The sequence below is a fragment of the Nomascus leucogenys genome, chromosome 8 (assembly GCF_006542625.1).
Source record: "Nomascus leucogenys isolate Asia chromosome 8, Asia_NLE_v1, whole genome shotgun sequence".
In the NCBI taxonomy this organism is placed as follows: domain Eukaryota; kingdom Metazoa; phylum Chordata; class Mammalia; order Primates; family Hylobatidae; genus Nomascus; species Nomascus leucogenys.
The window spans coordinates 60,169,669-60,192,773 of NC_044388.1; the positions used below are offsets into that span (position 1 = coordinate 60,169,669).

General features: G+C 44.9%; 1 protein-coding gene across 2 annotated transcripts in view; it reads right to left on the bottom strand.

Moving 5' to 3' along the window:
• Window positions 1-20,400, bottom strand: part of ADTRP (androgen dependent TFPI regulating protein) — a 66,270-nt gene extending 45,870 nt beyond the window's left edge. Inside the window, exons 1-4 of one of the 2 annotated variants that reach the window (XM_003263514.4) lie at window positions 19,960-20,400; window positions 10,932-10,985; window positions 9,144-9,278; window positions 7,145-7,246 (exon numbers count right to left, since the gene is read on the bottom strand). In XM_003263514.4, the coding sequence (XP_003263562.1) occupies window positions 7,145-7,246; window positions 9,144-9,278; window positions 10,932-10,985; window positions 19,960-20,112 (444 nt within the window). In that variant the 5' untranslated portion in view covers window positions 20,113-20,400. The remainder of the gene's footprint in view (window positions 1-7,144; window positions 7,247-9,143; window positions 9,279-10,931; window positions 10,986-19,959) is intronic. The other variant, XM_030816454.1, reaches the window with a different exon arrangement.
• Window positions 20,401-23,105: the final 2,705 nt, after the last annotated feature.

Below are 23,105 nucleotides of genomic sequence, written 5' to 3' on the forward strand. Positions count from 1 at the left end.
TATTGATAGGTAACTGCAAAACTTTTTTTAAAAGAAAATACTTAGAATAGAGGTCATTATTACATGAGTTTAAATAATTTATTGCTACTTTTATGCAACAGAACAAATGGAATCTTTTGCTATACATAGTGAAGACACCCTTTTCAAAACTGGGGTGAAAAGGGTTACAATGCAGAGACCTAGGTTTGCATTCAATGGTGTTATCTTATAGCATAGGAGGCTGAATAATGGTCCCCAAAGATGTCTATGTCCTCATCCCTGGAACCTGTGAATATGTTGATATGTTACCTTGCATGACAAAGGAGACATTGAAGATGTAATTAAATTAAGGATTTTAAGATTAAGAGGCTATCTTAAGTTATCTGGATGGGTCCATTGTAATCCCAGGGGTCTTTATAAGAGGGAGGTGGAAATGGCAGAGGCAGAAAAAAAGGTGATGCGAAGATGGTGAAAGCAGAGGCTGGAGTGATGTGCTTTGAAGGAGGAGGAAAGGGCTGTCTATGAGCCAAGGAAGGTAAGTGGTCTGCCTGGAAGAAGAAAGGAAACAGTCTCCTCCAGAGACTCCAGAACGAATGCCACTCTGCTAGTACCTGGATTTTCTCCCATACAACCCATTTTGAACTTTTGACCTCCAAACGTTAAGATAACACATTTGTACGGTGTTCAGTTATGAAATTTGCATTAATTTGTAATAGCAACAAGCACACTACTCTGTTCTCCCACCTTGTTTATTTATTGTGTGTTTACTGCTTATCTTCCCCACTGGGGTGTGTATAGTCCACAAGGACAGAGCGTAACCAAGGCTCTATCCTCCCCCCACACACTCTCACAACTGCCCTTGAACAGGTCACCAGCCAGTACGAAACTGCCAAGTCCAGTGGAAGGGTCTGACTCGAGTCCTCTTACAAGGTCATCATATTCACCTCTCAGCAGCTTTGGACATAAAATACTTCCTCCTTCTTGAAACATTTTTACACTGAGCTCCGAGAGACGACAGTGCACTGGGTTTCCTCCTAGCTCACTGGCACCTCCTTCACGATCTCCTTTGTTGAATCTCCCTCCCCTTCCTCCCAACCACTGAAGGCTGGAGTATTCCAAGACTTAGTCTCCTGGAATATCTTATCTAACCATAACTACTCCCTAGGTGATTTTATTAAATTTAACTTTAAAAACAATCTGCGTAACGAAGATAATCAGATGTATCTCACCATCCCAGAAAGCTACCCTACACGTGTCCAAGATAGAGCAGTATGTCAGGCTGCCTGTTCCACATCTTGACATCATTATCTAATAGGCGTCTCAAACTTACATGCCTAAATGGAACAATTGATTTCCTTATTCACAATCCTTGCACCTCCCAAGCGTCTGTATCCATACTCCTTCCCTGTGGCTTAGGCTAAAAATATTTTCTCTTTCTTTTTGCCATATGGATTATTAAGTATATACATGTCTGTTAGGGAGGGACAAAGAAGGTGTCCCTGAAGAGGTGACTTTTTCTATCATACTCAGAATAAAATGCAAACTCCTTGCAAGTCACATGAGGCATAATCTGAAACCTGGCTACACCCTCTCATCTCCTCCCTCCTCATTCTGAACCAGCCATGCTGGCCCTCTTGTTCTTTAGAGATGCCAGTATTTCCTTGGAGGCTTTTTAAACTTGTTGTTCTGCTGCCTGAGCCTTTCTTCTGCCAGAATGTCGTATGGCTATTTCCTTCACCCTATCCAAATTTTTATTAAAGTATCAGCTCATCATAGAGGCATCCCTTGGCCAGCATAATTTCCCTGTATGCTATTAAACCTGCTTTTTTTCCACACACACACACACACCCACACACCACTCTGTTCGCTCACCCTGTTTATTTATTGTGTGTTTACTGCTTATCTTCCCCAATGGGATGTGTGTACAGTCCACAAGGATAGATCTTTGCGACGGTCTTGTTCATTGCTGCATCTTCAGTTCTTAGAATAGGGCCTTGTACATAGCAGGCATCTGATAAATACTTTTTAGCACTTCCTTATGCTAAAATCAAATGTCTTGCTTATTATTATACATCTTAGCTATATTGCATATTAGATTAGGTATGTAATATCTCTTTTAAATTCTTTTTTTTTTTTTTTGAGACGGAGTCTCGCTCTGTCGCCCAGGCTGGAGTGCAGTGGCGTGATCTCGGCTCACTGCAAGCTCCGCCTCCCAGGTTCACGCCATTCTCCTGCCTCAGCCTCCCGAGTAGCTGGGACTACAGGCGCCCGCCACCACACCCGGCTAATTTTTTGTATTTTTAGTAGAGACGGGGTTTCAGCGTGTTAGCCAGGATGGTCTCGATCTCCTGACCTCGTGATCTGCCCGCCTCGGCCTCCCAAAGTGCTGGGATTACAGGCTTGAGCCACCGCGCCCGGCCCTGTTTTAAATTTCTTAAGATTAGGGACCATATTTGATGTTTTTCTCGTCACCCACATAAGGACACAATAGCCCAAAGCACATACGAGTGATTTTCAGATGAATGATTCTTCATTTTGTCTTTTTGATTTGAACTCGGCAATGGAAATCATCTGGGGGCCTTCTTTTCAAGTGTATGTTCAGTTATGTCAGGTGTTCTAGGTAAGAGGCCCATAAATGGAATTCAGAGGGCTCATGAGCCTCCTAAAATTGTACACAAAATTTTATGGGTATTTGTGTTTTCCTGGAAAAACAGTCTATAGATATTTTCAGGTTCACAGAGGAGCCTCTTTCCTAAAGGTTGAAAACCACTGAGTTGTACCAAGGTATGCAGACTGTGGGTGACCTATGCCCAGGGCTGGGGCTGAATTGAGGGTGAGGAATCAGGAAGGGTGGGAGGAGTTTGCAATGCTTGGGATGAAGGGTGGCTGACCTTACTCACCCCCACTTAGCAGCCCAGCAATTTCACACCAAGCTTATGGGTGGCAGAGAAAAATCTGTGATTGGGTCAGAATGCTAATGATATCATCTTGCATGCTCTGACTGAGGGAGAAACTAGAAGATTTTAAGTTTTACTCCCTGGGCATTTTGACTTTCCAGCACATCCCTGGGAGAGGGCTCAAAGGCCATCCAGGCCAACTAGCCATGCCTTGCTCATGAGTTACAGTCAGGCCAGGACACGTAGGGCACAGAACCCCTCCTGGCCATGTTCTTCCTTCAGCAATAACCATGTCCCTCCTCATAACACTACTATGCCACTGCCTTGTGTAAGCATTAACTCACTATTTCAACTTCGTGTGTGTACATTAGACTCAACCAGATTTAAGATTGCTAGATGTCAAAACCCTCATTAACTATCAATCATAGTGTCACACACGTAGTGGTACTTAACTGCTCTTTTTCAAGTGAATAAATGACAACATATTAAATAACTAGGTGGCTGTATTTGGCACTTTCGCCAATTTAAAGAGCCAGGGAAAGTCCTGTCTCTCAATAGCAGATTGTTTTGAAACCCCCATTAACATGAATGAAACTTTTTTAGTTCTAAGACTCTGTGATCATGGATTGAGAATAAGCTAGTGGATCTTGGCTGTGAATTCTTAAGTTTTACATGAGAATACCTTATATTCATCCAGTCCTTGACAGTTGTTAAAGTTTGCACACACATTCTCAATAATCATGTACTATTTTCAAAGATAGAAGGGGCTCTGAGGAGTTCTCTGATCTATTTCACCTCTCCTTTGGGGCAACCTGAACAATTTAGGTTGATTTCCAGAGAAATAAGTCCCCCAGCTCCCCTTGGGTTAGGATCTGATGATTTTCTCAGTTACTGAGATTCCTCTTACTGCTATTTAAATCTATCTGCTCTGATTCTATCTTTAGTAGGCATTTAGATAAGACCTGAGGAGTTAATGTTTTCCTGGCAAAACCTGAAGGGCTACTTTGCTGTTCTTTCCCTTGTTTTATGAAGACTGGAGAACTGCTTAGCGCTAAAACAGTCAGATTGATCTACTTTAATTAAGGTGCCCTGTCCACGGTGGATGCAAATATCTCACTGATGTTTCTATTTAGTCTGAATACATAACAAGGGCAGGAAAATGTCTGTTAGAGACACAGTCCGCTTAGAATAGTCCTGCTGCAATGACAAGTTTCCAATGAGCTGCAAGGGTTGAGCTGGGAGCAGTCCAAAGACTTGATTAGTCATGAAGGTCCTACAACCACACTGTGTCCAAGGGGAGAGTGGTATTTCTTACTTTGACAGATACTACTCATAACAACTGGGGCAGCATCATAAATGGCAATGGGGAAAATATTCCAAAGCTAAGGCTAAAATAGCAAACATAGGGAATGTTGAGAAATGAAAGAAGCTTTCAGGACAGCATGGTGCTGGCGACGGAAGGCAATTGTTCTTCTACTGTGGCAAGGAAAAAGGAGCTGTACAGGGAACAGGGCCAGCCCCACGCAGAGGCACATAGTACCAAATGCCCAGCTGGACTGCCCATCATTACTCCGGCTGCCATAGTGGTGATTTCCCAGAATTGTATTCCTTCCTTTGGACTGTCATGGACAGGCACTGGCAAAATGTGGGAAATGTTAACAAACTGACACAGTAGCAGCCATTTCTACCATGAGTTCACACTAGTGTTTAAGAACTTGGCAGAGAACATTCCTTGAGGCAATAGGCCGAGAGGATTTAATAGTGAGGACAGAAAATGTCCAGAACAAGGAACACAGTCTAGAAGACAGAGATGAGATATAGTTATTAGGATACTTAATTTGGAGCAGACAACAAAAGAAGGCAGGAAGATTGGGGATGACTGTGTTAGGGACACCTAAGGCCAGTTTTGCTGATACCTGCATTTTTCCTAGAGATGGATCTGTTGAGATTTTCTTCAATCAAATTAAGAGAAACACGGAAACATCTGTATATGACTAGGGTAGCTTCCTCCTCCTCTTCTCTCCTTGTCACCATTGTTCCACTTCCTTTGACCCTTGCTCCTTTTCTCTGAGGGATTCAGGTTACTTGAATGACCAAAGGGCAAAGGGCAAGGTCCACAGCACCCCTCAGCTTGTGAGGCACAAAAATATTTAAGCAACTCCGTTGCACAGTATCTGCCTTGCTAATTAGCTCACGGATGTGATGTATGTTATCCAGCTCTCTGCTTCCAATATTATCACAAATCCATATGGCTGTTTACTTAGCAAGGTCACAAATATTGGACACCATCATCATAACTATTTGAAAGAAATCCAACTTTACATCAACCCTAAAGTGGTGGGGAGATGGTAGTCATTATGAAAAAAGCTACAAGATGGCACACAAACCTTGAGAAGGTGTTTGCTAGGTGCATTTGGTCCCACATAAAAGATACTTACAAGACTCTGCTTTTTTATTATTTTAGTAACAGCTAGCTCAACCAGCAGTTTCAAATCTCTTCATTTTCTTAGAATTTTGGCTTAGTAGCATACAGATGAGGATTCTTTTTTTTTTTTTTTAAGTAAGAATTCACACTTTGCTATATTGATCAAGCAAAGCGAGGTCCTTTTGATTGCCTGGTGAATTATGAAACAAAACCAGATCGAATCACAAGTTCTGGACTTACTGCAGCAAAAGGCAACGAAGGGTGCATTAGCCTCAGATTTCCAACCTAGCTGTGCCTCCTATGAGTTCAGTGGCCTCAGGCACATCACTTATCCTCTCTGAGCTTTTATTTTATCTTATTTTTTCATTTGTAAAAATCAGGATTATAGTAGATCTCTAAAGAAGGCTGTGTGAATTAAATGAGCCCATAGCTGAAAAACATGCTTTGTACAATATAAAGTAACATTTCTTTAAAAAAAAAAAAAAAGGAATATTCACTACATCAGTGTCTCAGATTAACATTCATGGGAAACTGGGAAGGTGAAGAGTTTGACAAGAAAAAGTTGAGAGGAGGAGGGTTCCTGAGAGGTCAGACTCATGTAAGGTAGATCTGGTCCTGAACTCTAAAAGAGTTCAGAGCTGTGGTCTATTAGTCAGTCAATCATCAATAACTCACTGAGCACAAAATTTAAGCTGAAATTAGTTTTTTTCTGGAGACTGGGGCTTGTGGCAGGGGCAGTGTTAGTGGACTGAGTTGTTTTTCTGAGGTGGTCATCTTGTGAGTTTTAAGACCATGGAAAGATGGGCAAGAGTGAGGGTAGAAGAAAGTCTGTGAGTGAACTTTTGAGGAGTCTTGATGTGCCACTTCCTTGCGCCTTTCCCCTGGGTTTTTTGTTTGTTTGTTTTTTGGTTTTTTTTGAGGCAGAGTTTCACTCTTGTTGCCCAGGCTGAAGTGCAATGGTGCGATCTTGGCTCACTGCAACCTCCGCCTCCCAGGTTCAAGCGATTCTCCTGCCTCAGCCTCCTGCGTAGCTGGGATTACAGGAGTGTGCCACCACACCTGGCTATCGCCTGGGTTTTTAAATGTCATTACCTTCACAGAATCTGAGACCTTTTTATAATCTCCTGGTTGATGTGGAAATACATCTGTAAGTATTGAGAAGCTGAGTTAGGTCTTTGAACAATTACTTTGTTCACATTGTGCAGATGATTCACTTCTCCTCCTCCAACCGAGACCTGGCAACCTCATGCCAGCCCTGCTTGTCTGGGTCCCTGTTACTGATATTCAGGTTCCAGTGACCTAAAAATCTCAGAACAGGCTCTGTTTACTATTTAGCCTCCCCAAAACACAAGCCTGAATAAAAAACCAAATGGAAATGTATTCCTAGAAATATGTAAATGCTAATCCCATTTGTGATGCAGAATCGTGACAAAGTGTGTTACTTAAGTAGCTGCTGCTCAGCTATGAGATATTCTTTGGATGCTGGGGTGGGCTTTTTTTTAAAGCTTGCTTGATTCCGTCCATACATCGGAAGTTTATGACATATTTGCAGAAGTCGCTTCTCTTTCAGGCCTGCCCTCTCAGAACTGTGTGTCTTTTCAGTGACTTCCTAAGCAACATGGCAGACTCTCGCCTGGACATCTCCTGTGTTCTCAGTAGACTCACTGTAATTATAGCACTAGCTTGTGTTCATTTCATACCTTCAATATGCCCTTTAAATAAATAGTGATGAGGTGGATTGGATGCTGGGAATTGAGACATTCGGAAACATAAATAAGGCACGTTGGAGTTTTCAGTACAGAGGTTATTGGTGTTCTGTTCACTGAATTTTCCCCTCACTCACCATTGCATGATTCAGCCACACTGGGATGACAGTGTCTAGGACCTTGGGGTAAATGAGATCTCGATTGTAGAGAAAGAGGACCCAGAATGCCAAAAATACAAACTGGAAAATAAAACACAAAAAATAGCATCATTAGGCTTGTTTTTAATCAGAGCTTTCTAAGATAATCAAGGAAACACAGCTAAATAAAAACAGATAACCATTTTAAAGATATCTTACATATACATTATAGGAATGTAGTACATATACATTATAGTAATTCTACAATAAGCATTCCTCCCTTTCCTTTCATTGCTGTATCTGCTCTTTCTGGGGATTCCTCAACGTGCCAGAGAGTTAGAGATCAATTATTTGTCATCGTGGCAGGCAGAGAAGATATGAAGAAACAGGATTCCCAGACCATTAGTCATTTATTTTAACCAATAACTTCTTTTTCTAAACTTTCACCAGGAATGCTGAGAGTAGGCACATGGAGTGGCTTGAGTCATACATTTTTCTTGTCTACCCTCTAAATAGGCATGGCTAGGGGAAGCAGGAAGGCTGAGAACCATAAGTGCCAAGCTCCCAGGAAAATGCACAAGCTAGCTGACTGAGGGCTGGATCTCCCTGGTGCTCAGAACTTTGAATTGATCTCCTCTTGTACTCCTTGCCTCTCTTGTCAAAGCATCTATACTCTATGCTACAAAGTCAACGCAAAGATAAGGAAGTTAAAAACTATTAAACTTCTGATCTTCCTATCTTCTGACATTTCACACACTCCATTTCTAAGCCTAAAAAAATAAACAGACTTCATTGTTGATTTTAAAAACTTGGCTATAGCCAGACTTGGTGGCTCATGCCTGTAATCCTAGCACTTTGGGAGGCCAAGACAGGCAGATCACTTGAGCTCAGGAGTTCGAGATCAGCCTGGGCGACATGGCAAAACCACGTCTCTACCAAAACTACAAAAAAGTAGCCAGGTGTGATAGCACACACCTGTAGTACCAGCTACTTGGGAAGGTGAGACAGGAGGATCACTTGAGCCTGGGAGGTTGAGGCTGCAGTGAATCGAGATCACACCACTGCACTCCAGTCTGGGCGACAGAGTGAGACTCTATCTCAACCCCGCCACCCCCCAAAACCAAAAAGCTTGGTCATTAGAAGATTTTATGTGGGCAGTGGTAGAGGTATCCTGCAAAGTAATAGGTATCTTTGCTCTGTTATCAGAGAACTCATTAGGGCTTGGAGAGTTGCATTTCGCATTTAAGTTCCGTACTATAGGAAGCAGGACAATGACAGGTAGAAGAAGGTAGTCATTTCTAATTATAGGCCCTGCTGGGCAGCTGGCATGCCTGATCTCTGTTTGTTCCCATTCTAACTAACGAACGGAAAACATGAACAATGTCGTAGAAATGTGGATGGCATCAGCATACCAGCTTACTGTCCCTGGCATATGTCTCACTTCTTCCTGACATCCATCCACTTAGCAACACGAATGAGGCACCCACTGTGTACCCCATACCAGGCTGTCTTTCTCTCCTCGCTTGTCTTTTCCATGTGCCACCTTTGAAGGTCTCATATCTTTTCTCAAAAAAAAAATTACTTGATGGTTTTTCACTTGCAGAAGTAACATATACTTACCGTAGCAAGTGAAACAAGATGTATAAAAGGGGAAAATTAGTCATCTCCCTCCCCAGGGCTCTCCATTCCCATCATCCTGATGGAACCAAGGTTGTCTCAGTTGTATTTTGATTAAGAAAGGTCTTTCAAACTCCCCCATTAGACAGCAATAAGGATCTTGTACCAAGCCTTTGCAGAGGTACAAAAGCTAGTGATAAAGCTGATCACTAATGTGCCCTATTTCCTAAAGACACTGGGCAATGTGGCGCAGTCCTCAGACAGGACGTTGTTGTAGGGTGTGCTTTCCAATTATGAGCTCCCAAACAGCTCGGCAGCCCAGGAGAAGCGTCTGTCCACATGCAAGTTTCTGTTAGATTATGTACACATCTTTCTAACTTACTGTGGATACAGGAAAAGCCAGTGTGGTGAAAAGCAGGTCTCTGAAGGCAGTTAGGAACTTAATGTCTTTTCTCCCTTTGGTTCTTTTCAGCACATCATCCAGGCAGGTGACCCCGTAGAAAATGGTCTGCAAGAGCTAAATCCATTACAACAAATGAGGGCATTTTCATTTACTTTAATTAATACCTTCTTCACTGATGGAAAACTCCATCCCTCTGAGAGTAATGTGGCTTTGAGAGGGAGGGGGCTGTTGGGTTGTTTTGGTTGAGAGCCAATTCAAGGGCTGGGCTTCCAGCTCGCTGGGTCCTGACCCTGCTCGCTAAGACTGATTGAGTAAATTTGTTTAGGGGACAATAATGTGTACAGTATTTAGTGTAATGGACTTGAGCTAACATGGAAACAAAATAAAGAGTCAGCCTAAAAAGGGAATGTAAGGAGATGGACACCTTGACGGCACAGAGGTTGGAAGAACCCAACAAACAGCTCAAAGGCAAAGAGGCAGATACAGGGTGGACAGAGTCAGGAGTCTTCCTGGGAAGGAAAATTAGGAAAAATGCCGAGTGCTGAAATCTCACTAGAGAAACTGGAATCAGGTCAAGAGCACCACCACGAATCTCTGTGCTCTCCCAAGAAAGGCACACAAAAGGGTGCCGGGTGCCTTGCTCAGCCGAAGAAGAGCTGGTGCACTTTCTTCCTTAAATAGGGTATCTGCAGGCCTCACCGAGACAATCTGGCCATGGCAGCAATTTAAATCCAAGGGGATAGAGCAAGCCATGAGCGCTGGTGGGTTACTAAGTGCTGTGTGGTCCCCAAAGCCAGGAGAAAGAGAAGGAGGGTGTTTTTCAAGAAAGTAATACAATACGGAAGGCAAGCTTTGTACATTCTTGTCGCTTTGTACAATTCTGTGGTTTCTCATTTAAGGACTGGTAGGTCATGAAGATATAGAGTTTGGGGGGTGGGGTTAAGTTAGGCTTGTGACAGAATCCATCCAAATCCTTGAAAGCCCTGGACTGGTACAAGAGGGGTGGTCTGGACTCTGCTTTTAGGGTATAAGTCAGGAAGGTTCTAGAGCCTGGGGAGCTGGGCTGGGGATTGATCAAGGTGGCTGTTGGGGAACAATCTCTGAGCTCTGAACTCTAGGAAAGACCTAGCAAAGTCAGCCACATGCTGCTCCTGGGCTGAGGGGGTAGGCAGGAGAGGATACAGAGGTGGGTCAGACCAGCTACACCCATCACCCAGGAGCTTGTTAGAAATGCAGGACCTCCATCCCATCCCAGACTACAGAATCAAGATCTCTGGAAATGGGGTCCAAGAGTTTGTTTTTTAATAAGCTTCTCCAGAGCTTGTTAAAGATTGTTTATCTGGGTGAGATGAGGGGAGAAATTGAAGAATTACCTATTGGGTACTAAGCTTATTACCTGGGTCACAAAATAATCTATACTTATATAACAAACCTGCAAATGTACCCTTGAATGTAAAATAAAAGTTAAAAAAAAAAGAAATTTTTGGCCAACCTTATTAAGATACACATTACAGAATATAAAATACAGATTTTAACTGTAGAAAAAGATTATTTAATCTTTATGTAGGCTAAAGCTAGAACCACTGAATGGGACACAGGTTTAGCACTCAAAAATCTTACTACTCAAAGCTATAAAGAGGACTTTTATTCATTACTTGGTATGTGCCAGGCACTGAACTACGTGTTTCATTCTCATAACAACCTTATGAGCCAAATCCTATCATTAGACCCCCCGCCCACCACCATCTTACAAACGAGGAAACAAACCTGCCTAAAGCTTCCTGGCTGGTAGATGTCAAACCCAGCAGTCCTGTTCTTGAGCTAGACTTTTAAAAAATAAAAAAAATTATCAGGTTTCTGAGCATAGTTCAGATAAAGCACTGTGGGAGGTCAGAAGAGAGACAAGTATCTCCAGGTGGGAGAATGAACGACAACTTCACAAAAACTTCACAATGCCTGATCCCCACCCCCAGAGATTCTAACGTAATCAGTCTGGGGCTAGGGCCTAGGCGTTGGGAGTTTTAAAATCCTCCCAGGTGATTCTGATCACCGGCCGCTGAGGCTGAGAACCACCTGCCTGGAGGAACTTCCGTTTGGAAATTCAGATCCTGCAGTCTCAAGAGAGGCGGGGCTGGGGAGAAGCAGGCTGTTGAGCCCTCAGGTGGAACAAGATTGCAGGAAAGAGAGAGTGGAGAGAGGGGAGAACAGAAAAGTAGGCGGCAAACAGCAGGGAAAGGTCCTTGTCTAAGGGGCAGGAGGGGAAGGGGACACAAAGGTACTAGACAACGACCAGGGGGTAGAAGAGCAAGAAGATAGGAAATCATGGGCCCTGGGACGACCAGGGGGTAGAAGAGCAAGAAGATAGGAAATCATGGGCCCTGGGACGACCAGGGGGTAGAAGAGCAAGAAGATAGGAAATCATGGGCCCTGGGGCGGAGGAGGTTTCGAACCAGAAGGGGGTGTCTCAGGGAGGGGTGGGGCAACAGCTTTAAATGGCAGGAAGAGTTTGCCACCCTAATACTTCTCATTATTGCTGGTGACTTTGGCATTCACACCCTCAGGGCTGCAGAATTTGGATGTGTAGTCATTTGCACAGGGAGTTGGGAGAAGTTCCCTCCTCTCTCCCTCCCCCACCAGTAGCCTCGCCTCACCCTGATTTCACTTCCAGCCGCTCAGGCTGCAGCAGGCCAGGCTGCTGCTGTATTAGGAAGAGTCAGCATAGGCTTGGGCCCAGGGTAAAAGGCCTGCACTGTTCTATCAGCAGGGCAATTAATCCCGTCCTGAGCCTGGGCCAGGCCTTCCCTCTCTGGGGAGAGGCCGCCTCCACCCGGTGTGTGAAGTCCATGTGACTTGCTTTCCTCGGGCTGGAGCTTCCTAGAGTCATCGTGAGTCAAGCTCCTCCTGACTTTCTCCTGCCTCTCCCAGTCACAGGATGTGGAAATCGGATTGGGGGAAAGAACGCATTACTCAGATCCTCCGGGCCTTCTCCATCAATAAAAACTTGCTTTACACCTCCAACTTGCCAATCCCCTCTCCCTCTCCACCCCAGCCCACGGTTACTTCTCAGGCATATGGCACACAGGCCTCTCTGGATGCCCACGGTGTGTGCCAGGCAGCCCTGTCGCCATCGAGCTTACTCAACGTTGAGGCGTCTTTGTCTGAATTCACGAGAAGCAGGTGGAACCCCCGCGTGGGGCTCAGGAGGGAGGCACTAGGGAGCTGCCAAGGAAAAGAAACCTGCAAGAGCTGGGGCGTGAAGGGGCTGCCAGGAGCAGCTGGGGCACACGGAGAGTGAGAGAGACTCTCCCAGGCTCCACGGGGAGGCTTCCAGGAGGGCAGCAGGGACAGGTGTGGGTCAGCCCATCCCACCGGAACGGTCTGCTTATTCTCCAAAGACGATGCAATGTTTATAAAACTCAGGATGAGCTTGACTCACCATAACAGACGGAGCGATCAGGGGAGGCAATGTTAGCTGTTATGGGCTGAGTTATATCCCCCATCAACCACCACCAAATTCATATGTTGAAATCCTAACCTCCGGGACCTCAGAATATGACTGTATTAAAGTGGTGATGAAGTTAAAATGAGGTCATGATGGTGCACCCTAATTCACTATGACTGGTGTCCTTATCAGAAGAGGAGATGAAGACTACAGACACACGCAGAGGGAAGACCACATGAGGACACAGGGAGAAGGCGGCCATCTGCAGGCCGAGGACAGAGGCCTCAGGAGAAACTGACCTTGCCCACATCTTCAACTTCCAGCCTCCAGAACTATGAGCAAATCAATTTCTGTTGTGTAAGCCCAGTCCATGGTACTTTGTTACGGCAGCCCTAGGAAACTATACAGTAGCATTAAAATATGATCACCACAACTGGTCTTCTTTTAAGTCTCTTACAACAAAATTACTATCATTTACATTTCACAACTATTTTGGCCACCCAGAAAAGCCCAGACGTAACGGCATCTACTTATTCGAAGTTTATTTCAGAGCTACGGCTCCCTGATTTATCCTTTCTCCTGGTTCTTCCCTAATTCTGTTCCCACTGCGTGTTCCGTGCCTTTTCCTGAAATGCTGCTTCTCTGAGTTCGTTAGCTGTCTTTTGTTTCTGTTGCTAGCTGACAAACTGACAAACTAACACCTGCGACAAAGCTGAACTGACACTTTTAAATAACTAATGCAATTCAAAAAACTGCAGTTAAAGGATATTTAGTTTCGACATTCATGTGTTTTCACAAACCCACAAAAATCTTCAAATCGTGGAAGCTTAGCCTTTCCAAGTCATCAAGCTTATTCTCTTGCCTTTAAGCCAGAGCCCTCTCTCTTTAAACTACCTTAGGAAATGAGAATTTCTTCTATTTAAAAAGTAATTCCCGGGAGGGAGATTCCACAAGTTTCCTGAGCAAGACGCGACAAGTCTTATTGGATGAGTCAAGTAATCCAACACCCAACTCAGGACTGTGCCTGACTCAGCCAGGCGGGACTTCCTTATTTCTCTCCTTCGAAATGATGCAAGAATTTGTGGTGGAAGACTGCACCAGAAGAAGACAGCAATTGGGGGCTGTGATGAGGCCTTTATCTAACGGTGGTGGTTGTGTTTTGGGCAGGTACTTTGCCAAGTATATCTGTATTCGTATGGAATGTAGGATTTCTGTCATCATTCATACACATTTAACTTCAGAAACTGAGATTAAAGGATGCAATAAAGAACACAGGAGGAGGAGAAAGAACGTGCAGAACCACAGTTTGGAATAATGAAGAGAAAATGAGACCAAGATCATCGAGTGACAGGCTGGAAAGAAGTACCAGAATGCTTGGCCAATGTTGCATAGCTGAGGACAACGGGCTTCAGTACAGCAGTAGGGTGGCTGTGGGATAAAATACCTTCATGATGGGATGGCCTCATGCCTGTTAGAACCATGTTCTGGTCATTCACTCATTCAACCAACATTCACGGAATGTCAGTTAGGTACAGAAATTGTCGGTTAGGTACCAGAACATAATACAGGCCGGGGAAAGCTCTGTGTTAGTGTCTTTATCTGGAATTAGGAAAAGAAGAAGTGGAAGAAGATGATGAGGAGAAGGGGGAGGAGGAAGAGGAGGGAGAGAAACCTTTTCTGTATGTTTGGTATTTTACACGATGCAGGTCAGGTTCCGTGGGAAACAATCTGAGATTCTGAGATGTGCCTGCAGGATGTTCACTGAAGAACGCTCTCAGACATCTAAGAGCGGCAAAAAGGGAGCAGGATTGAAGTGGGGAGGCTAAGTGCTGTGCAGTTGCATGGAATCAGCTGATCCCTTGAGGAGCTCTGAGCTGAGCTGCTCCTTCAGAGCTGTCCGGGAGTACAGCCTTTGCACCCCATATTGGATGCCAGTTATTGCAGGCGGCAATGCCAGGGAGGGGCCTAAACCTTGGTTGAGGCAGCTCCCTTCTGCTGAGGGCAATTCTGGGAGGGGATCTCAGCTTTGCACCATCAGCAGCCAACACTCCTTCTGAGAGTTGGGGACTGAGTACCTCAGCGCTGGGGAGGTATGAGGATCTGGGTGCCTTATCAGAGTATCCACTGCACATGAGAAAACTGCAGCAAAGAGAAGTTAAGCAACTCACTCAAAATCACACAGCAAGTGAGCGCAGCCAGTGTTCTGGCTTCAGAAGTCAGGTCTTCAATCACTCATCTCTATACTGTGTCCAAAGAACCTACCAAAATGCTGTCATAGTTACTGGCTCAATAATTTATAGCTGCTTTATTTTGGGTGCTGGTGGTGACTATCACACAGTTTTCTCAGTCCTTACCCTTTCAGCTATCGAAGTGCATCTTTGTGATGCAGAAACAGTTAAGTGTATTTCTGACTCCATGGAGCTGAAGAGTGCCATAGGGGTTGGGTGCGGTGGCTCACGCCTATAATCCCAGCACTTTGGGAGGCCAAGGCAGGTGGATCACAAGGTCAGGAGTTTGAGACCAGCCTGGCCAACATGGTGCAACCCCATCTCTACTAAAAATACAAAAAAAATTAGCCAGGCGTGGTGGCGCATGCTGTAGTCCCAGCTACTCAGGAGGCTGAGGCAGGAGAATTACCTGAACCCAAGAGGCAGAGGTTGCAGTGAGCCAAGATTGCGCCACTGCACTCCAGCCTGGGGGAGCAGAGAGAGATTCCGTCTCAAAAATAAATAAATAAATAAAGCCATAGATTACTTAAGGTTGGTCCCCCAAGTGGTGAAGTGGGTGCCATACTATAAATTCAACCCCATCTTCTCACTGTTCACAGGCTGCCTTGGAGTTTAGACCCATAGAGGCCTCCCAGGTCCCCTGTTCTCCCAGCCCCAGGCCAGCATCCCCAAGGACTTATGTGGTATTGCCACTGTTGTCATCATGAGAAGTTGAGGGTGATGACGATGGAGCTACCTGGGGCTTGGGCAACTTATGAAAAGGGAGGGAAAGGTCATGCTTCTGTTGTTGAAGGGGGTGTCAGGGCCGTGGGGAGGGAGGGGCCCACTCAGAATCTCCCCTGGAGATCCCAGTTATGTGGCCCCACCTCTAACAATATTTCAGAAGGAAGTTTATCTTTAAAAGGAGGAAACCCTAATAAACTGAATGAATTCTGCGAGCCAAGTTGTGGCTGCTGAGCCTTGCCCTAAACCCCCTAGCTCATATTCCCTGGGATTAGGGACAGTCCCTGGATGGAAATGGGGTGGACAGAGAGCAAGGGACATAGCATTTGTGGAGGACTCAGGCACTGGATGATCTGAGCCAACCTAAGCAGCTTGAGGACACCCATGGCACTGCCTTGGTCTCATGCCCAGCCTCTGGGGTTCCCCATTCTGCATGGCTGTCTGCTGGAGCCTGCAGACTCTACCACCAGGACTGCCTGGTGCCTGCGGGCAGCTACAGCAGGGAGAGCAGTGGCTCCACAGTGGTCCTGCTCCAGCTGGGAAGACGGGACATGCAGCTCGGGGAGGGAGAAACAGGAGCCATGAAGGGGAAGGGGGTGGATGACTCCTGCTGGCTTCCACTGCTCACCAACCTAGGTCCTCAGTGAGGAGACTGATGTTCTACTAAGTCACCCTCCTGCACCACCTTCTCTACCCAGAGAAGTTCCCCACCACCTCCCCATCTTCTCTCCCCACTGTCCACTGCCTAACACCATGCTGATGCCATTCTGAGCGCTTCCCACCTGTCAGATCATTTCTCTCCCATGGCTACCCTATAGTTAGGTACTATTTTTATTTCTATTTGACAGATGTGGAAATGAAAGACACAAAGAAGTGCCTAGCCCAGGGTCTTGGGGGCAGTAAGCAGTGGGACTGAGGTACCATCCCAGAGATCGCAATTGTAACCATTGTGAAATACCACCTCTCCCTCCCAGCAGGGAATCAGTAGCCCTTTCCCTAAGGTCAGTTTACTCTCTTATTAGGCAGAGACTCCTATCTGTCCTCTCCTACCTTCACTCTCCTTAGTCAGAAATGGGTCACCTTGACCAATTCTCAACGGCACCTTAGCCACTACCACCAACCCCAGGGGAGTAGCTCCGTGCAACTCCTGTCTGTCTCCTGTCTCCTGTCTGTCTCCTGTCTCCTGTCTCCTGTCTGTCTCCCCTTCCAGTCCCCTGGGATAGCTTCAAGGGGAACTGGGGCAATGCTCACAATGCTAACTGGCACAAAAGGGGGCTTTGCTCTTACAAAGGGGACAGAAATGATACTCAGCCAATTAGAAATTCAAGCTGTTGGCTGGGCGCGGTGGCTCACGCCTGTAATCCCAGCACTTTGGGAGGCCGAGGTGGGTGGATCACGAGGTCAGGAGATCAAGACCATCCTGGCTAACACAGTGAAACCCCGTCTCTACTAAAAATACAAAAAATTAGCTGGACGTGGTGGTGGGCACCTGTAGTCCCAGCTACTTGGGAGGCTGAGGCAGGAGAATGGCGTGAACCTGGGAGGCGGAGCTTGCAGTGAGCCGAGATTGCGCTACTGCACTCCAGCCTGGGCGACAGAGAGAGACTCCGTCTCAAAAAAAAAAAAAGAAAAAAAAAAAAGAAATTCAAGCTGTTTACAAGGAGGGGTATAAATTGTCTGGTAAGCAGGATTGGATACTAACTTCCCCAAGCTGAGGTAAAATAAATATAAGAATGTGAGCACAAGTTGTGAGACCTTTATGACTTGATAAACACAACCACCAATTAATTAGTGATGAATGAACACTAATTAATCATTAGGAAACACAATTGTTAATCAGCCCATGAGATCTCAAGAGCTAGACATTTTCAGGTCCAATATTTCACCTTAAGCAACATATTCAAAATCTACATTAAACTGATCCTCTGAAATACAGTCAACCCATCTTCACCAGTTGGGAAGCATTTCATTAGGTCACACTTTCAAGATGACTCCTAACGGAGCTCAGAAAGAAAATCACCACAGGTAAGCCCCTCTCAGCTTATTTACGAGGGCCAGAAGATACCAGGAGAGAGGGACTGCTCGAGGATGCAGAAAGGCTGAGGTCACATCAACGTACCAAGTTGCAGCTTTTTAATATGTGGGTATCCTGTGCCAGCCACTGTGCTGAATTCAAGGTAGAAATATAGATGGTTAGGGTTGGCAAGGACCTAGGAGAAAAAAAACTTCTGTTTTGGAGCCAAAGTTTGATTGGAATGTTAAGACTCACATGGCAGGGAGAGAGGGAATTAGAAAACAATACTGTACATAAATCAGCAGAGACTGAGAGATGCTGTGAAAATCAGAGAAAGGAAAAGGAAATTTGGACTGGAGTTGGTCAGCAAAGATTTGGGGGGAGTGTATGTGATTCCCAATGTTCTATGAAAGAAGCAATGTGGTGCAGAGGGGTAAGTAGGCCTTTCTTCTAAGGATAGAGAGAACATTGGGCAGAGAAGTGACAGCAGGAAGCCCAGGGGCCAATACTAGTGAGACGCAGTCCTTACTGCAGAAGAGACCAGCCTCCCAGGGAGAGGGACCCTGAAAGGCTGGTTGGGCAGGTGAGCTCTTGAATCGGGAGTTTGACATTGGCTCCATGAGGCAGGAGGGAGCCACTGTGGTTTCCTGAGCAGCAGACCACACTTTTAGATCCAGGTCATGGTATTAAAAAACAAACCAAAACCAGTGCTTTGAGAAGATTAATTTGGAATCGGAGTGGCTGGATTGGACCATGAAAGGACAGTAAAGAGATGATATAGTCATCCAGGTAGGCTTAACATAAGCCTGGAATGAGAGAGACAGTAAGGTTGAAGAAGAAGGTATGAACTTAGTAAAAGGAAAAACTAATAGGATTTGGTAGCTGATCAATCAGGGTAGCAAAATTGGGATTAACACTAGGAAATGATAGTATCATTGACAAGATAAGAGACTTTTCTCACTCTTGGAAAATAAGGGCTCTTGGAAATGTAGGTGAGCTAGAATTAAAAAGTCAGGATCAGTTGTGTGTGTGTGTGTGTGTGTGTATACAAAGAAGTAAGGGAGCTGGTTAATGAGTATAGTGATAAATCTATTCTCAGCCACACATAGTGTGAGGTAGGACATTCATACTGGAATTGGATTTTATTAGAAAGTCAGTCCTAACTACAGACACACATCCCTTTTAGTTGACTGTTTTTCATAGAAAGCCAATAGAAACACAAACCTTAGGGGTGTGTGTGTATGCGCGCGCGTGTGTGTGTGGTTTTTTGTTGTTATTGTTTACTGTGGTACTCCTAGTTCTACAAAAAACATTTTTTGTTTTGTTTCTGTTTGTTTTTCTCATAAAATTCCATGATTGAAACAAGTAGTCACCTTGAAGTTTTCAAACACACTAGAGCTGTGTTCAGGGTTCCAATTTTTCAGGCCCAAATCAAGAGGCCACTAACCAACCAGTGAGGAGCAAGCAGCCGCTTTGGGCCTCTTTGATTTTAACTCTCTCCACTTCCACCTCCTTAGCATTTCAGAGTGTCACAGTTTCTGACCACATACATTCTCCGCTTCTCAAATGAGGATTACGATTCTGAAAACAGATGTTTTTGTGGCACCCAAGATTTTAGTCAAAAACCTCAAATATTAATTCACATCCCCAAATGACTCCCCATTATTAGCTTTTAACTTTAAAAGTATTTTTTTAACCTATTCCTCAAATATTTTTTGTAATCTGCTTTTCTCCCATTCATTCACACTTCATCAGAATGCAGTCAGCCAGGTTAGGAAGACAAGAAAGGATTAAGTCATAAGATTGGTTTTTAAATAGTTGAAAATGTGTATTTGCCATTCGGTTGGGTGATTTGTCCTTTAAGATGGAGCCTGAACCTATAAAAAATTGAGGTGGGAGCTGAACATGGCAAAATGTGTTTGCTTTTCTTAGATAAATCTGTTAGTCTGTGTGTGCTGTAAAATGGCATTATTCCTTCATTGGAAATTACACTTCCTACACACCATACGCCACTCTGCCTTCTCTTCACAGACTTCCCCAAGCAAAGTTCAAAATGCCTCCTGCATTTGTAGTTAATCCCGCGGTGAAACCATTAGCATGGTCCCCTCTTTGAGCTCATCTGAAAAGAGCTCCAAGATGAGATTTTTTTTTTTTTCAAGAGAGCATTTAACAACGAGCCAGCACAGAAATGTTAACTATAGATAATTTCCAAATCGGGTTTATCAGAGCAAATTGTTAAGTAAATGAAAAACCCAAAACTCACAACATGGTGAAGAAGGAAGACAAATAACAAAACTGTGTATTTAATAAAATCCAAAGATGATATGTGTGGCAGAACTGATATTCTAGAGAAATGGATCGGTACCTGGTATGGCCATATGGACTTACCAGATTAAGCAGCGTCATATATTTCCACCTTGCACCATTTGCCAAGATTTTGGATTTCACCTCGTCTTTTCCTTCCTGTGAGATGTAATAATTGAGGAAAGTATACCAGCTCAGAACAAGGAGGTGGTATATGCATGTAGAAGTCTTCGTCATGGCTAGTGCTGACTGGGGCACCGTGAATGTCTTGAGTAGTTTCTGGCGTCCTTCTGTGGATCACAGCTGAAATCCAGCAGCAGGCCGGAGGGCTATAAACCACACCCCTCTGGGACTGAGAGTTCCAACACAGGCTGAATTTGGTTCTCTTTTAAGCTTCTTTCATGATAAACTTCAGAGGCAGGATTACTGCTGGTTTTCAGATGCCTGCATTTAGATAATGATAGGTAATCTGTAGATTTACATAAAATACAACATGTGGGCTTTGAGAAGGGCAAGTAGCAATGCAAGAGCTGTACATTGTACTGTTTCACTAGGGCACTGGGGCAGGGGCATGTTTAAATGAAGTAAGCATGAAATACTAGGAAAATCTAACGAAATACTTCCATGGCTGTATTCTCTTTTCTTTTCATTTGCATATAAGAAGGAAGTTGCAACCTTATCTCTTGAGAAAAGGAGGAGCAGGTTGATAAACCAGATCATGGGTGTGCTTAGGGCAGGAACAGTAGAAAGGAAAAGTGTGTTGTAATTTTGCTCCTGAGGTCTCTGAGATTCTAGAAAGTCTGCAACAACCTTTGATCCTCCAGGGAGCAGCTCCAAGGGTTCCTTTTCTTTTCTTTTTTTTTTTTTTTTTTTTTTTTTTCAGTTTTGTATCTACACCCTAGTAGAGAACCAAGAACAACCCAGGGCTGTCCTAGACACTCCATTTGCACAGGCATTTCTGTGCCCTGGGAGGGAGGAAGCAGCACAGGAGACCATCCTTACCGTGGCTATGACCCCAATATACCTGCCTTTAGACGTTGCTGGGAGAGGGTGAGAGTCCCTGCTCTGCTATGAATAGGATGAGACATGGCTGGGCTAGGCAGCATGCAGGACTAGGCTCTGACTCAGGCTCCACAGAAGGGAACTGAGGAAGAACTGGAAGTGGATGCCTTGTGACATCGCCAGCTTGTTTCCCTGGGCAACTGACTCCGAGGGGTGAGCAAATCCCTCAGAGAAATGCTCCTGACACAGTTATGTAAGTCTGTAATTGGTGCTTTTCAATGACTTAACCAGGGCTTAAAAGTACTAGCAGAAAGAACTGTAGGCTGGACAAGGAGGACAGAACATAAACAAACCCACCTCCTAAGAGTCAACAGACTCCCAACATCAGGAATAGGAGATGGGAGGAGAGCAAACTTGAGCCCGCCATGGGGGTCTGCATTGGAACCATGTTTTTTTTTTCATCTGCTGGGGCTGCTATAACAACACACTGTAAACTGGGAAGCTTGGAAACAACAGAAATTTATTTCTCAGTTCTGGAGGCTGGAAGTCCAACATCAAGATGCCGACAGAGTGCCTGGTGTTTAATGTGGGTCGGTTTCCTGGTTCATAAATAGTGCCTTCTGGCTGAGTCCTCATGAGGTAGAAGGGGCAAACAAGCTCCCTGGGGCCTGTTTTATAAGGCCACTAATCCCATTCATGGAGACGCTGCCCTCATGACCTAATCACCTCCGAAAGCTCCCCTCTCCTAATGCCATCACCCTGGGAGTCAGGATTTCAACACAGGAATTTGCAGGGAACACAAACATAGACCACAGCAAACCATTCTCAAAGGAAGGGGTGATCTGGGAAATGGGTCCATAAACCCTGTACAAAACTCCACAGCCTGGGCTAAATTGCAAATAATAACAGAAGCTAATACTTGTGTAGTACTTACTGTTTGCTAAGCATTGTTCCAGTTGGTTTACACGTATTAGCTGATTAGCACTCTAAATAACACTATGAGGTAAGTACTATTATGTATTAAGTACATTTTCAGATGAGGAAACTGAAGTCTGATCTGCTAAAAGGATGTGTTCAACACTTCGTGAGAGGCAGAGCTGCCATTTGAACTCAGTGTGATGGTTAATATTGAGTGTCAACTTGATTGGTTCGAAGGATGCAAAGTATTGCTCCTGGGTGTGTCTAGGTGGGTGTTGCCAAAGGAGATTAACATTTGAGTCCGTGGATTGGGAGAAGCAAACCTACCCTCAATCTGGGTAGGCACCATCTAATCAGCTGCCAGCGTGGCTAGGATAAAGCAGGCAGAGGAACGTGGAAGGACTAGACTTGCTGAGTCTTCCAGACTTCATCTTTCTCCCATGCTCTCAGGATGCTTCTTGCCCTGGAACATCTTTCTGCAAGTTCTTCAGCTTTTGGACTCCTAGATGTATACCAGTGGTTTGCCAGGGACTTTCAGGCCTTTGGCCACAGACAGAAGGCTGCACTGCTGGCTTCCCTAACTTTGAGGTTTTGAGACTGGGACTGATCCACCACTGGCTTTCTTTCTCCTCAACTTGTAGACAGCCTGTTGTTGTGATTGTGTGTCAATTCTCCTTAATAAATTCCCCTTCTTATATACATACATCCTGTTAGTTCTGTCCCTCTAGAGAACCCTAATACAACCAGTGTACCTGCCTACAAAGGAACAGTGTTGCTCTGCACACTCTCAGACTCCCACTTTGATATTTCTCCTCTCCCTACTGAGTCCCCCTTTTTTTTTTTGAGAGGGAGTCTCGCTCTGTCGCCCAGGTTGGAGTGCAGTGGCGCGATCTCCGCTCACTGCAAGCTCCGCCTCCCGGGTTCACGCCTTTCTCCTGCCTCAGCCTCCGGAGGAGCTGGGACTACAGGCGCCCGACACCACGCCCGCTTCATTTTTTTTGTATTTTTAGTAGAGACGGGATTTCACTGTGTTAGCCAGGATGGTCTCGATCTCCTGACTTCGTGATCCGCCCATCTCGGCCTCCCAAAGTGCTGGGATTACAGGCGTGAGCCACCGAGCCCAGCCGAGTCCCTTTTATTCTTCTTGCCTCTCATCAGAAAATTATCTCAGAAAAGGATCAATATGTTTTGAAACTTGGTGCACATATGAATGAATGAATGTCTCCAGGGGTGTTTTCATTTTAGACACCATTGTTGATTTAGAGGTTTTATTCCTTTATACAAAAAAAAACCTCAAGTCTAAATCTGCA